At 41.4% G+C, this 17,564-nt stretch overlaps 1 protein-coding gene across 4 annotated transcripts in view; it reads left to right on the top strand.

The window, feature by feature from the left end:
- The window catches only part of cdkal1 (CDK5 regulatory subunit associated protein 1-like 1), a 138,680-nt gene that overhangs the window by 82,804 nt on the left and 38,312 nt on the right, over positions 1-17,564 (top strand). For all 4 annotated transcript variants that reach the window (XM_057045041.1, XM_057045044.1, XM_057045043.1 and 1 more), the window contains one exon: positions 14,283-14,463. In XM_057045041.1, the coding sequence (XP_056901021.1) occupies positions 14,283-14,463 (181 nt within the window). The remainder of the gene's footprint in view (positions 1-14,282; positions 14,464-17,564) is intronic.

Raw genomic sequence — 17,564 nt, forward strand, 5'->3', positions numbered from 1 at the left:
CTGGCTTTGTAGTGGTTGAATAATCTGTGTTTCTGTGAGTGGGTTTTTACCTGTTTACTCCTGAGAACATCAGCGTGATGGGTGGCTCTAAACTGCCCCTAGGTGTGAGTGTGTGAGTGAATGGTGTAATGTACTGGTAACCTGTCCGGGTCCTTCCTCCCAATTGCCTCCAGCCCTTCCATGACCCTAATTAGAAGTAAGCAGCAGTCAACAGAAAAAGGAAAGATGGCTGCAGGATTATACAAGTATGCATGACCGTCCACAGACACACACACCTATGTCCCTCTCCTCCATTGTTCCCTTTAATCATTTACTAACACATAGGTAACATGAAATGTGCACGTATTCATGCACACGGTTTGAGAAGCTCAATACATTTACTCACAGCTTAGAGCAGCTGCAGAATTCAGATAAACAGAGTCAAATCTTGGACTTTCAATTTTGACTTTCCTCCTTTATCAATGAAAATGCAGTGTGTGATTGATCAAATGTTTTTTGGAGCTTTTTCAGCCTTTTTCATACATGTAGACATTCTTGTCATTAATGGTCTACCCTCTTTGTATAGTTAAACATAACTAGTTTCTTTCTGAAAAGGAGGATAATGGAGTGTGCTGCATAAAACATACTGAGTCATTATAATCTTGATTTTTTCTGTTTTTTTTCTCTCCATCTGCAAACTTTTGTCTTTTTATTTTACCTCTTTCTTTTCTGAACATTTATCAGTTTCTAAAAAGACCTGTTGGTTTGAAAATCAAATCTTTCCTGTCTGTCCTGCTGTCGGAGTTTATTCCCTCTTTTTTAAAACATTACTTTAACCTTGTCTCTTAAATCCAGGGCTCAACATTGTATTTTGGTGTATCTACTCTGCATGGCCTGCTTTTAACTATTTGTTTAGCCTAATGTCTGAGTCCTTGTTTCCATCTGGTTGATTTCCAAACAGTTGTGCCGAGCAGCCGAACTCCTGACACCGTGCGGCAAACGGTCATGGGAGACACAGAGTGATCCCTCGCACACAAACTCGCCGCGAGCGCGGTATCACGTCACAAGATTGTGTTTACATAAACTGTCTGGCTACTCTTTTTGTGTTTGTATGTGTGCGGTTTCGGGATTTCTTGCTACCGTGGCTTAAACACACACACACACACACACACAGATGTCAGCTGTGTGAAATCAATACCAGTACACATCCAGTGGGCTGACCCAGTTGGCTGTGGTTTTTAAAGCTGTGGCACAGTCTGGGAGAGACGCCAGGCTTGGGACAAGCCCAAAAACGAGACAAAAACCCTGCTCTGGAGCACTGATGTGTGCAAGTTGAGAGAAAGAGTGTTTATGTCTAAAACAAAAACACTTGCGGTGAATAAACATATTTGAAAGCACGTAGTTCTGAGATATGGGTCAGAAACAAAAAAAATTGCCAAGTTGTGTGTGGGATTTGTTACAGTTCTTTCCCCTCTGACCAATTCAGTTAAATCCTTTTTTCCTGTAAATGGTGACGGATATTGGATTATAGTGTCAGTTTCTTAATGGTTAAGTATTTAGCGAAAGGCTAATTTGTTCAAGTTCTTTTTCGTCCCCTCTTGCCCTCCTCTCAGAGGTCATGTCATGCTAAAGAGACTTCCTTTTCTTGCTGGTGTAACCATGGAGACCTGGAGGGCTCAAGGTGAATAGGTCTAGGTGTGTCAGACTAACAGGTGACTGCGAATACTTATTCCCACAATCAGGCCTTTGTCGAGTCACACAGAGTTCACCTCAGAGAACGTGTCACAGGAACCGTGCGCAGGTATGTGCGAGGTCAGAGCTTATCTGACTGACACCCACAGCAGGAGACAAATGCATTTCTCTTTACAAACAGCTTCATGCCACCAGCATCGCAGCATCGGGTCGGCCAGGGTCACACACCTTTGGCCCTTCTTATCAGGGAAAACCTGCAAACACACATGCGCACGATCACACATCCGACCACCCCCACTCCAGATCCGTGACAGCTGTCGCGCTCGTGAACTCTCCTCTGAACTTGGGGTCACTTTACCTGAATTATATTTCAAAAGCACATTGATGTGACGCATAGTTGGTAGATTTTTTTATTCTTTTACATTTCAGAAGGCTGTCTCATACTAACCTGCACAAGGTTGTCTGGGTCTGGGAAATCCTGACTAATGATAATTTACTTTTTGTGTGTAAAGTTAATTATTTTTGGTAACAAACTAAAACCTGTGAAGGGATAAATAAAGCTAAAATGTTAACTTTATCAACTGGAGATGAAGGCATGATGAAAACACATTTCAAGAGCAAAGCCCCGAGTTTCTGCGAGTCATAAGAGTAAAACAAATCTAAGTTGCGCTAATGAACTTTGTATTTGCAATTGCCTGTTCTCCTCTCTGGGGAGAGAGGGGAAAATAAAAGTTAATTTTTCACCCTGATGACCATGCGACAGCTTATTCGAACGCTTTGATTCGTTCCACACTTGAACATGTATCGTGTTTAAAGGTCTTTTGAAGGTTGAATGCCCAAATCACCTGTCAGCTGAAACTGGTTCACACTCATCAAATGTAATGGCAAATCAGGACTTCTCTGACCCACACTGAAACGTATAGATGAACTCGGAGAAAATCAATCCCATGTTCTTTTTTTTTCTTCTTCTTTAGACTGTGGCTGCTGAGACTGATTGTGCTACGAGAGAGCTCTGCTACAGTAAAGAGGAAAAAAACAAACAAACACTTTATCGCAAGGCTTTTAACTGTCCAGGTTAATCACGTTATTAAAAAATTGTATGCAGTTCCATTCTGAGAACAGTCCCACTGCAGGTACTTGTCGCTTTTCCAGTAATTCCGTCCAGAGGAAATAATACATAAAATGCACAATCCTGGAATTTTCAAATATTTAACTGAATTGTTTTCTGCCACACATAATCCAAATAGCAGCAGATTAATTATTGTTCTCGTCTGCCAACACAGACGGTATATTTTACACCCCTTTCTCTCTGCTTCTATCAATTAATATGCCATAATGAAGTACAGTCTTTATGTAACGACGTGTGAAGAAAATCCTGTTATGGTGGAATAAAGCTGTTACAGAGCGAGGGAACGTGGTCAGAGAATTTTCCACAGTTGTTTGATAGTTCTCCATAATATCCCGGTTGATTTTTCCCATAACTGCTCTGAAGGATTAAGTGTCTCTGATTTGCTGAAAGGCCAAAGATGAAACGCTGGGAAAAGACACTGCTTAGATGGGGTTGCTTATGTATGCAGAGGAGCAGAATGTGGCCAAATTAATGTTGAACTCTGGGGTTAGTTGGGTTGGGAGGAATTTCAAGGATGTAAGCAAGTGTAATCGTGTTACAGGAAAGGGGAGGACAGTAAAGGATGGGTAAACACTGGGCAGAACTCAGACCTCCTGTGGTTTCTCTCATAATCCCTGTTTTGACCTTAGTAAACATTTTTAGTCTTAAGGCAAAAACACATCAGGCTTCGGAGCCTTTGTTAATTCTGACCAAGAGGAACTGGACACAACAACGCTGGCTCCTACGCATCGCAGGAAGTACCAGAAACATCCCATTCCTAGTTTGACGGCTCAGTGGAGAGCAAGACAGAGCAACTCTGTTGACCTTTAAAATGGCCGTCCTCTGTCTGGTACAGCCTGGTATAGAACAGCTCTGCTCTGTTCCATTTCAGGTAATATTCATGGAAAAGAGTGACCTTAAAAGTTGACATAGACTTTGTGTACTAATAGAGCAAAGGATATAGGGTAAAAACAAGATGGAGCAGCATGAACATGCTGTTCCATCCAGACAGCAAAGAGATAACATTGAGGAAATGTGTTGTACCCTCTCACAATCTGCTACCTTTGCCGTAATGCGAGCCCTGACCCTAACCTCAACCCTCCCTCGATGGGATGCCTAAATTGACAAAATCCTTGACTCACACAAAGAAAGCCTGTCCTCATTGAACTTTGCTCGTCCCTATTCTACCCAGGTGTGGTCTAAAAGGAGGGAGGATTAGGAAAAGGTCAACTGGTGATCGATCTGTCCGGTACCAGTAGCTGCCTGGCACAATGACCTTTGACCTACAGCATGACCTTTAGGCGCTCACTCCCTATTTAATCATCACATCAGCTTCAGGTTACCTATCTGCTGATTTTCCACTTGAATTTAATTTTCATCAGTTAAGATGCAGACAGGTAAAATACGTTGATGTGCTTATTGATTTTCATTTAAATTAAAAGTAAATTAACTAAAGTAATTCTATTAATGCACCAACAAAAACAACAGATCCTCTATTAAAATGTCATCCTGCCAGTGTTGAGCAGAAAGCCTCATGTCAGTTGTGTTTGTGTTTCTTTTAATGTGCAGTCAAGCAAATGATCATCTCTTAATGGATCATTATATCATTCAATGCTGGCTTTTATTGAGCACTAAACAGGGAAAGTAGGAAAGTGGGGTAAAGTGTTGCACCAGGAGTGTTGTAGCACCCGCCCAGTGAAAGGTATCGCTGTGTTGATACGGAGCCAAGTACATCGAGAGAGCGGCTTTTATTGCACAGTTGTACCAAAGACAGTTGATTTTGATTCTAATATTGGATTGTTCTATGCCCCTTCAGGATACAGTGCCACCAGAGTGCCACCACGGCTGTTGATAGAACACGTTGATGACAAAATGTCCATGTCTCAATTTCATATGTCCAAACAAATGTCTTGGACACATTTGTATTTGTCATCGCTGCTGCGCACGCACTCACGTGTTAGTCATCTGTATTAGTCACAAAGAGTGACACGGTTCTATCAAACCGCCCGGGTTACCGCAGGGCACATGCACCTGTGTGTGTGTGTGTGTGTGTGTGTGTGTGTGTGTGTGTGTGTGTGTGTGTGTGTGTGTGTGTGTGTGTGTGTGTGTGTGTGTGTGTCTCATTTGTTGGTAAAGGCATGCCTTCTTTAGTTTAAACGTACCGAGATACTTAAAAGGTTTTAGGTATCAACCAGAGCTAATGTTTCACAGACATTGTAGGCGGTAAAGATGGTAGCTCCCTTAAGGCATTGTAGGAGTGGGGGAAGCAAAGGAGTCAACACAAGCGGGATAAAAGAGAGGGAAAATCAAGGCGGGAAGGTGGAGAAGTCGCGACAGGTTTGCTGCAATGTGGACCAACATCGTCTCTCCTCCGTTCTCTTTGTCTTTCCCTCCATGTCATGAAGGAAGGTAAATAAGGAAATGAACACTGTCTACTTAAGCATTTTTGTACACACACCCTAATTTAGATGGGAATGCTGAATTATGGCTCTAACTTGACTGATGGCATGGAGGCGTCAGCTTGTTCTCAGCTTCTTTCCTTTGTACACTGAAGAGATTTGGTCAGAGATTGGCTGGGAGAGGAATGCAGCCTCACTGTCTACATAACTCGCTGTGTATCAGTGAACAGGCTCCATATTATCAACACAAGTTGCTTCACTACACACAGAAACGAAGGTGTCTGTAGCTGTGAGGCAGAAACATCCTGTGAAGAGATCTTCCTGGCAGTTCCTAACTTGTCCTTGTCTTATTTACACTTCCTGAGAATTACAGTTTCCTTCCTACAACTTCAGACACGTTCACATGCATGAGTGTTAAATTATAATCACAGGAGATCTTCCTTCACTCACTTAGTCTTCATTTTTCATTAGGCCTCAGGGACAATATTGTTTAGCATTTCTGTATTTAAAAAAATGCAGGAACTCCAGTGAGATTTCAGATTAGGGGGCTCTCACTTGCACATTAACCAGGATTGCTCCACCTCTCCCCATTGGCCTGCTTTTCACATTAGTAACATCATTCCAACCACAAGATCATAAATACACAAGCTGCATGGAGATTGTCTGCAATCTGTCACTTTTATTACAATGTTCACATAAAACCAGAACTTTAGGGTAAAATATGAAGCAAAAGGCTCTGGCCAAACAGTCTCGCACCGACCTAACTTGCTAATTTATAGTTTCAAGCTATTTTTCCACCGTGATTTATTTTGATGCCATCATTTTATCGACTGTGTTTCTCATCTATCTTGAGTTTTTACGGTCGCTTTGTGAAAGGGCTCCTTTCCTTTCCCTTGAAAAACAAAGATGAACACAGCTATTGACACGTATTTAAGCGTGTGAGCACCCTCCAGACAAGTATGCCTGCATGCACACTCCCCTTCTAGCAAGAACAAGGAGGTATTTTCTTTCCTTTATTTGCATCAGCTCAATAATGACCTTGCTCAATTTCCACTATAGATATTTTCTCCTGTAAATTTGTCAGTTTTCAGTCTGATTTCTCCTGCATCGTTCAGTATTATGGCAATGTTCCCTTTTCCACCATTTGCAGTATGTATTTGTCATTTTCGTCAATGATATGAATTGGTGTGAGTCACACTCCGATGCTGGAGGGGTTTCTGGGTCCATGGAGGACTGAGGTGATGTTTGAGGTGTGTCCACCTTATCTGTGTTTGCTTTAGATGTGCTCATATTTGCTTTCCCTTTGTGCTATCAATAATCTTTTCATATTTGTTATTATATAAACTCATTTCTGACACAAGAAATAAGCCACATCAAACTGAAAGTTGTGCAAAATAAGAGTAACCTGCCGACTCGGAACTTGTTTTAGATTTGTACATGAATTACTTTATTCATGTGAGATTTAATTCTTTTATTGGTCACATTTTCTTTCATCCTTTCTCTCATTTGTTCTAGTTGTATGGTGGTTCTGTCTACTCTGCCAGTAAATAAACTGGCAAACACCATTAGCTTTATGGGAAATAAACCCTGTGACAACAGTCTGCTCAAAGGGACAAACAGAAAGTTCACTGATCCCAGTGGAGGAATGCGGCTACTGGTCAGGCACAGTGATTACCCCTAACCGGGAATAGTCACTTTTCAGACTAGTGTTAAGCCTGGTGGTTCTACAAGAACTAATCCAAAGGTATTAGAACTGTTGATTTTCAGCAATCTAGAAATACTGTTGAGATTTAGTGGGATATGTTTTGTTTGCTATTCAGTTTTATCACATAAACTGCTATTTGGCATTAGCGTAAGTGAGCTAGCGCCCGCTATCTTTTAAAAGGCCTTGAAAAGGCCTGTCACTCCCTTGCAGATGTAGACATAGTGATAAATATGCACTGATGGACCAGTAAACACCAAGCAACACAACATAGGTTGACTTGGTTTAATTCATCTAGTGTGTTTGGGTCCTGGAAATCATGGCCTGCAGCATGGCACACTGCTAATTTGCCCTGTGTCCAGCCCTAAATGTTATTTTGGCCTAATTATAAGGGTTTATGCGCACTATTTCTTTGAAGTGCTCTTAGAATTACTTCAACCATCAATTGTCTTCATTACTGAGGATTCAGAAAGTGTTAATTTTCCATCTGTTTACTGTATTCATACACACGTGTATAGCAGTCATGCTCCCACACGCAGGTTCAACTGATACTCGCGTACATCTAACAACATGCTTGAGAGTCTGACTCACCTTTCAGTCTCCGTCTGCTTCTGTCATGTGATATTTTTCTGGCTTAGTGCTTGAGTCACCCTGCTCTCAGAGCTCCTTCCCCACTCCAGTTTCACTCCAGTTGATCGGGTTTTGTCGTTGTTGCTGTGTTCCTGACTGTGTTGTGTAACAGTCATTCCACTTGTGTTTGCGTTCCTGTCCATCAGAAGGTTTTCTGCAGGGAAGGACGTTTGCTATGACAACATTTCATCACCTACAGTCAGAGCCACCCTTTTTTGGATGTCATTTGGACTGTATGTGATATTGGGACGGTTCTGTCTACTCTGCCGGAATTGAAGGCAACATTTGCTTTTCATTTGGTTGCATTATTACAAGTTTGCAGCCTCGTGGATGGTTCCCCCAGTGAATCGTCTTCAGGGCTCCATGTTCAGTTTATGTCAAGCATGTGCTCAGGTTTTGTAGTTCATGTGCACAAGTGTCTGTTCTGTACATGAGTACTGATGTCGTCATTCAAAGATAGTGGTAATGGTGGACTAATAACTTAAAAACACTTGTTTTAGCAATAATTTCTTTGTTTCCCAGTGATATAAATAACAACACAACATTATGCACGTGCTCGTTTTATATACTTAATTCTGTTTTTTCAAAGGCTTTCCAATGCACTTTATTATCCTCACACACCACTAATTAAAGCAACACTAATTGATTTCTCTTGACAGATTCCTCCTCATTCTAAGAGAAATTCCATACGATGTGCTCCTGGTCTCTAATGACTATCAGTTTAATGACTCATTTAATGAATATTAAGATCTACAGATGCAATGACGGTCTTGGCACAAAAAGATGGCTTTGATTTCAGCACCCAGTATAAAATTGAAAAGCTACTGTACTGTTGTATCATCCAAAAACATATATAATATTAATCATTTAATCATTTGCACTTCCATCTCTGTATGTATGAAGGGTAAAGGGGAATAAAACTAATCATGCAACTCAAGAGACAATTCTTATACTTTAGTTGTGTAATGATACCACTGTTAACATGTGGAGAAGATCTACACTACTTTAAAGACCTATATTTAAACTATTTAATTTAAAGCTATTTGATATATATATATATATATATGTATTCCTCTTTTGTTGTTAAAAGAAATAACCCTTAGAAAAAGCAAAACAAGCATCTGTCAGCCATCCATCATCCATCCATCCCTCCTCCCTCCATCCATCCATGCATCCATCCAGATCTACTCAACAAATGTGGGACATTAATGTGTTGATGAATCCTATTAAATTGGAATCAATCAATCACACAGATTTGAATTCTATTTGTCCATACCACTTTGCCAGTGTCATGCAATTGCACTGTCTCAGGCCCCGGCAATATATCATACAAACACACCCCCACATGTATACGCACAATGTGTGTGTTTGTGATGGAGAGAGCGTGAGTGAATGAATTAGTGGTGTCTGTGCACCCGTATTACTCCTCCCTCAGACTAATGAAATGTGCACGTGTGTGTTCTCATTACCCTTCTCCAGGGCTAATGACATATGCGTGTGACTGCATGTGTAAGTGTGTGTGTTAAATTGAACTGCAGTTTTGCTCCGCTGTGTTCGGGCTGTTTCATTAAATGATAAAGTTTACTGATGACTCCGGCGGGATCATTATTTACTCGGCCCTCCATTCGTTCCACAGCAGCCACCTTGATCTTTACAAATGACCTGCTATGCAGAGAGACAGGGGTTATTTTGCAGCACAGGTTCAGAGACAAATGGCCCGGCTTCCACTTAGTCGACTAACAGAATATACAATGTGTTTATACACCCCGTTTGGGCTTTTATCCAATATGTAATGTTTACCCAGCGGGCTTTAAGAAAGGATCATTCTTATGATGCTTTGTCCCCATTACTGATAAAGAATAGGAATGATTAACTGCAGACTGCAGAGTCAGGATTAAATAATGGTGTTGAGGCTCTCTGTGCTGGGGGCTTAGACGTGCTAGTTGGTGGTTTCGCTTGATTCAAAGGATTGAAAAATCCAAATTTCCACTCTATTTCCTAAACCTAGACCAGGTACTGGTTGAGGAAGAGGAGCAGACTCAGAGAGGCTTCCTGACAGTTCCTCTGGCCGGTGGAAATAGTCGGTCTCATTCCTTCTTTTAGCCGATCAGTTGGCTCGTGCCAGCTCACTGCTCAGCTTCCTACCTCGAGTGTCATTAGGTCATGTTGCAATCACTGTGGAATTTACAAGAAATGGAATAGAGTCCTGAAATTCCAGTACTTTTTAGTGGGTCCTAAATTGTTAAAATGCCTCTGACACACATAAGACATTGTTGTTAGCCTTCAGGCTTTTAGGTTAATCCAACTTTAACTCAGTGGCAGTTCATCCCTTTTAAAGACAAATAACACCACTGAGAGCTGTCACACGGCCTCTCCTCAAACAGTTTCCTTCCCTGTTGCCGCTGAAAGTGGTGAAGGAATGTGAATGATAACCGAGCAGACCTTTTCTCCTCTCTGCCTCACTTGTTCCTCTAAATTGAGCCGCTACACAGCAGTGCCATTACCTACAGCTAAATCAAACACTTCAGCGTCTGAGTGATTGCGCACACTCCTCACAAGGGTTCTCATTCTTGCCATTTTCTCAGACCTCTCCTGCTGCCTCTTGTGAAGGTTTAGGTAGACAACTCACAGAATATACATACCACGCTCTTGAGTTGTCAGAAACACTGAATGAAGCTGCTTTTAACAGGTTTTTTTGCATTAAAATGCGGCAAAATAGCTGTTTTATAGCATTCATTCATGCCCAGTCTTGTGGAATAAACTGGTTTGTTGACAAACAGAATGTTCTGATCCTGATCTGAAATATGATTGAAACCCTGAAGCCGGTTTGCTCTGGATGGTGGTTGTCGTATCTCTAAAATGGCTTGAATGAAGTTGCACGTAGAAATAAGCCGTTATGACATGCAGATTGTGTGTGAGAGGTGGGAGATGATGGTGTACTTTTTGTCTTTTAATTCTCTGTCATTGCCAGGTATTAATACAGGCTGTTTCATGCCTACAGGAGTACAGAGCACCAGGGTGTCCGTTTTATTGGAAGGAGAAAGAGATGATGTAAACTTGTGTCAGCCTTTTGTGATCCGATTGTTCAGTCAAGCTCCTGTGAGGACAATAAACGCCCCTCACGCTCACGACACCATCTGACTGGGGCAGTTTTTACACAATATGCTGGCTCTGTAATCTTCCAACTTCAGTCCTCACTGAATCGGTTTCAAATCTCTGCCCAGCTGCTGTGTACACCTCCCCACCCCCCTGCACGTGCCTCACACACGATCACGCATTGGAGCAAAACCATCAGATTGCATGCTAATGCGGTTTTATTTAGGAGCCGAGTTCCCTCCCAGAGGCTCAAACTTTAGTGTTTGACAATAAGATCTCCTCACAGCTCAGCTCTGTTCCCATCTTCACTCTTCACTCGTCTTTCGCCCTCTCGTCACATCTCCCTCCCTTCGCTGTCCGACTCCTCTCATGCAGCGGGCCCAGTGTGCCACACATTATCATTTCAGAGAACACACACACCACAGCACAGATGGGTACCGCAGCCTCTTCCCATCGAATGAATAGCTAAATATTTACCTTCCCAGATTGTCTTTCTCCCGCTCTCATCCTTCCATCCCTCCACACATCCTCCTCTTCTCTATGCCACATGCATTTTGTTTCCCTGTTGTTGTTTTTTAGCTTTCTTCTGTCCCAGTGGTCTTGCCTTGATCTTATCTCATCATGAGGGCTGCTCACAGGCATCTATTGTGCAAATACGCTCATAGTCTCATGCACACATTATAAGGATGGTGGCATTCTGTATATGCACGTGTGAGTGCCTCAGCAAACAAAGAGTCCATAATAATTATGCCGAAGACAATGGTATGCTTTATAAGGCTTAATTTAGCCAATTAAGGCAGATATGGGGGGGGGGGGGGCTGTCTGTCTTTATCTTGAGTTTTAATTAAAAGACTTTAGTCTCCAATGAACACGTTCTCCCGCCTTAAATGCCAAATAAAACTGGTGCCACACAGTGTTAATGGAGGCGACCATCAAATCCAGTTAACCAATAGGCCAATCGCAGCTCTTCTGATCATCCGGGAAGTTCTACATCCAGTTTTCCCTCCCCTGCGTTATTTTCCAAAACTTCCGTCTCAAGGTTGCGAAACGCTGATTGTTTATTGTTTTAACTTCATTTTTCTTTGTGTTCCATCGTACCAGGACATGTTCTTAAGCACTAATGATTGTTATCAATACAGCAGACTCAAGGCAATAATCATAAACAGCAAATATATAGAGGTTTATATCAAAGGTAGATATTCAGGATACAGTAAAATACACACATATTTAGACAATTCATTTAAAAATTCTTATCACTGAAGCAGCCTGGTGATTAAAGTTCATTTCAGGCTGCATCTGAACAGCGGAGTTTTAGAGTTTTTGTGGGACTACTTCAGCAGATTGATTTAATTGAAAGCAAGTTGAGCTGGCAGACAGCCCCCCCCCTTCCCTTTCTGCACAAAGTTTCATGTTTCATGTGAGCCGAACAATAACAAGACGTATTTCATCTCCCGTGTTTTAACAAGCAGAGTACCACTGTGGCTCTTGTTCATTAGTATCAGACATCACACCTCCATCACCCTCAGATCTGGGAGTGAGAGAGGTGTCAACAAGTGTGTGCACGTCTGTGAATGTTCATTCGTCTGCAGACATGTACTTTTTTTTATTTTTTTTATTAAATTCACTACCAAAATATTTCCTATTTCGTCCACCAAATCACCACAGTGCTCTGGAACCCTGAAGGGGTGTAACAGACAGTTATCTATTGAAGCCAGACAAAAAGGTACTTGTTTGTTTAGCTAATTTTATTTATTCCCCATCCCACTATGATTAATGAGTTGGCTCAGGGGAATGTTTAATAAATATATTTAAAACGCACATGTTAGGATCTTTTAAACCCTCAGATCCATGTAGGTGTTCATGCAGTTGCTATAATGATGGCACTTTTTATAAAGGGAACTTTGGCTGCATAAATGAACATTTTTGTGTTTATTTTTTTTAATTTGTGGCTGATGCCTACTGGCTGTGAATAATGTGTTTACCTAACAAAGAAACGGGTTAAAACTACGTATTTCTCAGGGGGCTTTGAAGCGCCGCTTTAGGGGATTTAAATAAATGTTAAACACAAAGCAATAATTATTCATTTATTCTCAGTTTTAAGAATTCTGTGTTCAGATTATTGTATGGCTATTTTGTTAAACTTTATTTACTTTTACTTTTCTTTAAGAAACATTTGCCAGCAGATTATAAAGGTCAAGGATGTCTGTGCCTGCAGGCCGTCGGTTAATATTAATGACTGCTGAGCAATTGTAGGTCGTCAATAGGTCAGAGGTTATCGCAGGGTAGCAGATGCAGGAAGTTAATGTAATTAAAGATGCGTCATGTTGTCGATAGCAGAGAAAATGTCTTTTCCATTATTCTTTTAATCTGTCTTGGTCAGTCTGTTTGGTTTGCTCATGTTTGTTTCATGTCTTCATCTTCCAGTTTTGAAAGCTCCCCAAGAAGCAGATATATTACTCTATTACCTGTAAGGCTGCTTCTTTTTCAATGCTTGATAGATGATGTGGTGTTATTCCTCTCCTCATTCAAGCTTATTTACGCTTGCTTCTAATCTGACCTTTCCACTGATCACACACTCCTGTAGTGACCGAGCAATCTCCTCCAGGGGCTTCTTGACTTTTTCTTGGCTTGGAAAAAAAATATCACACTTTAGAGTGGCTGGTATGCAGCCAATTAATACATGTAATTATAACAGATAAATAAGATAATAGAAATAAACTCTGGAAACAGCTGCAATAGCAGCATCAGAGCTGGACTTTCCTGGTCCTTGATGTTTGTTTTGTTGTTGTTGTGGTGTCACGTAATGTCACGGTTGCTCTACTATCAGCTCTGCAACATGTTTTCCACATAGTTTGGGTGTACATTTGAATGTACCACGATAAAAGTTATACAAGCTCTTTGAAATGACACATTTGTCTCTCTCCCTCTTTTTAGAACATCCGTCTCTCCTTTTAGGAGGCGGCGTCATTAGCCCAAAAAAATGCGTCATTGCATCAAAGCAAACATGAGTCACCCGCAAGTTGTTGTTATGTTACTAAACCAGAGAGACTAGAGACTCAATAGTTGTTGATGTTGTTGGTTTTCCATAGAAGAGTGGCTTGGCTTCTTATGTCAACAGTTCTGAACAAACAGGAAATTACAAACCTCTTTCCAGAGAAGTCAAACATCGTAAACAACGAGAAAAGCTTAATGTAAATTTTCTTATGTAGGGTTTGTTTAAATTTTCTCATCAATCTCTGTGCTTTAATGTTAAAATGAAGGCACTGGCCACTTCTCAGTCATTTAAAGACAATTATATGGAAACAAATAGAGTATCTATTCCCACAACTCACCCTACTGGCTGCAATTAATCCAATGATCCATCCGATCAATAATCAATAGCAATTGATTTGCGTCAAAGGTGCTAATCAGAGCCACAGTGGCCAAATTACAACATTGGGAAATTATATTGATGCCCCACATGCTTGTTATTTTTATTGGGGTATTGACCAACTGGTAATTTTCTAGTGTGAACAATCTGTTCTGAGTCATTTTCAGCTATAAATGTTATTTTTATTTCATAATTGTACCTTGATCATTATTTTTCAATTCCTGCAATATGAGGACAGTAAAATATTGAAATGCAATAAAAGGGGAACCTGTGTAAGTTATTAAAGGCTCTTCTTTCGTCTCGCAGAGTCCCCGGTGTAACCATTGCCACGGACATAATTTGTGGCTTTCCTGGTGAGACAGAGGAAGACTTCCAGGAGACGCTGGACCTGGTGAAGCTCTACCAGTTCCCCAGTCTGTTCATCAACCAGTTCTACCCCAGACCTGGTACGCCTGCAGCCAAGATGGAGCAAGTACCAGCGCACATAGTAAGTCTGATCAGCGCATTCCACCGTTTTTTTCTTTCTTCAACATATAAGTGATAGCCACATAAAACATAATCAGAGTTTTCCCTGATATCATTCGTGTCGGTAAGCCATGATTGACGCCTGATGCTGCTCTCCGCTTTAACCTCTCCTTTCATTCTCTCGGCTACCACACTAGTGGTGATGGGTAATCTGTCTTCCTTTCTGTCAATCTGCTGCCAAATGAAACAATTAGCTCCTAATGAAGCCATGAGCGTTCAGGAAGGTGCATTTAAGAGAGAGAGAGAAACGGTACCTCGGGCTTTTTCTTGAAATCTCCCTTGATTTTTTTTTCCCCAGCTCTATCCGAACCACAGCTATGTTGTAACTTTAAATCCTATATTTAAACATATTTGTATGTAAATGTGTCTCACCAAATTTGGGCTCAAATCTTTGTGTTTCTTTACAGGTTTTGTAGTCAGATCCAGTTTTAAATATATGTTTATGTAAATGATGTCAGAAATGAACCCGTTTTTATCGTGCTACTCGGTATTTTACAACCCATATCGCATGGTGGAATTTTCCTCCTCCACACACTTGCGCATGTGTTTTCCGTTGACCTCTCTTTTATTTAGTTTGCCCCGTTACAGTATGCTATAGCCTTGACTGTATGTTCTCTATCGCCTTGCACGTACAGCCTCTCATTCTTTACTATCAAAGTGTTGACACATTTCTTTCAAGTGTACTGTCTTCATAAGTCATTCTCTTTGTCCCTCCCCCGTTTTCCCTATCTCCCTTCTTTCTCCAAGGAGAATCTGAATATGTCTTGGAGGGATCAATCCCCAGACATCTACTGCAGAGCTTCTCCTCTTCTTATCTTCTCTCCTCTCCTTTACTTCTCCCCCAACTGTCTCATCCGACTTTTATTGTCAACGATTGGGTATCTGCAAGCATCTGAGGCTTCGTTACTCATGCAGCCCTTTGATTTGCACACTGTACGATGCTGTTTGTTCATTTGTTTTAGTGTCAAATCAGTCTTTTTTTCACCAAATTATTTTAATGCCTAGTTTAACTTCATGATTGTTTGTCCTGAAAACACACACGGACTGTGTCACTATTGTGTCATAATCATCGTTTCTTGATATCTAACTAAAAGTGAACATTCAAAAGAGTCCTCGGTACAGTTCTGCATGACAGTAAAGAGAAAAAGGTGAGAAAAGAGTTAAAATAATGTGTCTGGGTCTCAATATCCGGTCCACATCCAGCATCCCATCATCAGTCACCATCCACCTGTCTTCACGCACACCAAAACAGACCCACACAGCGAGCTGTGGCAGCGAGGCAATGTCTAGGCCACGTAGGGTCAGTCATTAATAAAGTGCACCAGATGGTTTGTCTGGAACACAACTGTGTTGAGTCGTCACAGGAGGGAAGACTGGAGCGGTAGATGGAGAAGACAGAGACGAGAGGCAGGTAGCATGAAAAGCTGAGGGGCAGATAGATGGGGAAAATAGTGTAAGACAAAAGAACTGGCATTATGGTTCTAGCCCCCCCCCCCCCCCCCCCCCTCAGGTTTACAATTTATATTAGTACTGAACTGCTAACTGCTAAATGTGGCAGCTGATAGAGCAAATCAGTTTGGTGTGGGGAAAGTGCCACGCTGTCATTTTCCATCCACATTAACCTTAAAGATGCAGTGCAGACTGTCACCCAAAAGCAGCTGCTGATCTTTGCCTTTTGTTATCAGCATCATTTGCACATTTGACCTTTTTCAGCATCACCATGAGCATGATGTGACTCAGTATACTGGAGTACAGCTGAGTCACTTTGAGCTCAGGAATTCAGCCCCAACCACCAATACCATGTAATTTATGGGCTAGATAGAATGATGTCCTCAGTGTGGGTGTGGGCTAATGACTGTGGATTTATAAGGATATGAGGTTGGTTGTTTTACAGCCTAGAGAAGCATAGAAAGAGGAAATTCTATTCTCATGAGACTTTATAAAATATACTTTATAACATTATGGGGTACCTGGTTGTCTGAAAGAGTCATTGTTCTATTCTTGAAGGTGCATGGTCAAGTTGTGATGATGATTAGAAAATGAATTGCATTTCATCGATCTATAAATATGAACATAAAAGTAAGCAGGTGTATCTAAAGTACTCCTGCGTCGAGGTGTAGGTGTTCGTAGGAACCATTGTGTTAGATGATTTATTAGCAGAACCAGGATGGAGTAGAGAACAGAGACAGATGGTAATAACGGGAAGACCACAGGGATGGAGGGAGAGAAGTGAAGAATAAAGGAAAGTGATTTCTGTTAGCTTGGATCTCCGTAATCATCCCCAGGTGACTTGAAGTTAGCCTTGATAAATGGACTCGGTGAGTGGAGGGTGTGTGTTGTTTGGGTACCTATTAGTATGCAAGGACGAGCAGCTGCTGCAGAGGAAGTGGGGGGATGTCTACTCTGGGGGGACAGTGTTTTTTAATTTCCCCAGGTTGTAATTGGTTACAGACTCCATTACCCACAAGGCACCAGTGCGGCACCTGTCAAAGTAAAACATCTGGCCAGATATTAGCAACTCCATCTCCAAGCTTCCAAATAATTTATCTCTGCTTGGACAGGGAAGCACTTGCATACGTTCACACATAAACACACACACACACACCTGCGTGCCTTTTGACCTCTGTGTCTCCAGCAGGTTCCTCCTCTCCCACACCTATCAGGGGAGATAACATTTGACTAAAGGCAGTCTAACAGGTATTAAGCTCGAGTTAATGGTTAAGTTGCCGTCTGGAGCTCAGAAACCCCAAGTTTGATTAATGAGGACCCTGCATGCTAATAATGAGCAGGCTAGCATACTGCATTTTAATGATCGGCCTTTTCACCGTAGCCAAATTTATGAATAGGTCATTAGTGCAGCCATTGTCCAGGTTCCATAATGCCGCAGAGTGTAAATGAATACAGTAAAAATCTGTTTTTAAAAAAAAGCCCATCTATTTGTTGCGTATTTATTTGATCCAGCAGAAATGTGCTCAGAGGAACATGCACTTCCCCTTTCTCAAAATAGTCTTTAAATTATTTGATTTTTGTATTATGTTCCATTGAATGTTGATACATTACCAA

This window comes from Takifugu flavidus, chromosome 10 (assembly GCF_003711565.1).
Source record: "Takifugu flavidus isolate HTHZ2018 chromosome 10, ASM371156v2, whole genome shotgun sequence".
NCBI lineage: Eukaryota > Metazoa > Chordata > Actinopteri > Tetraodontiformes > Tetraodontidae > Takifugu > Takifugu flavidus.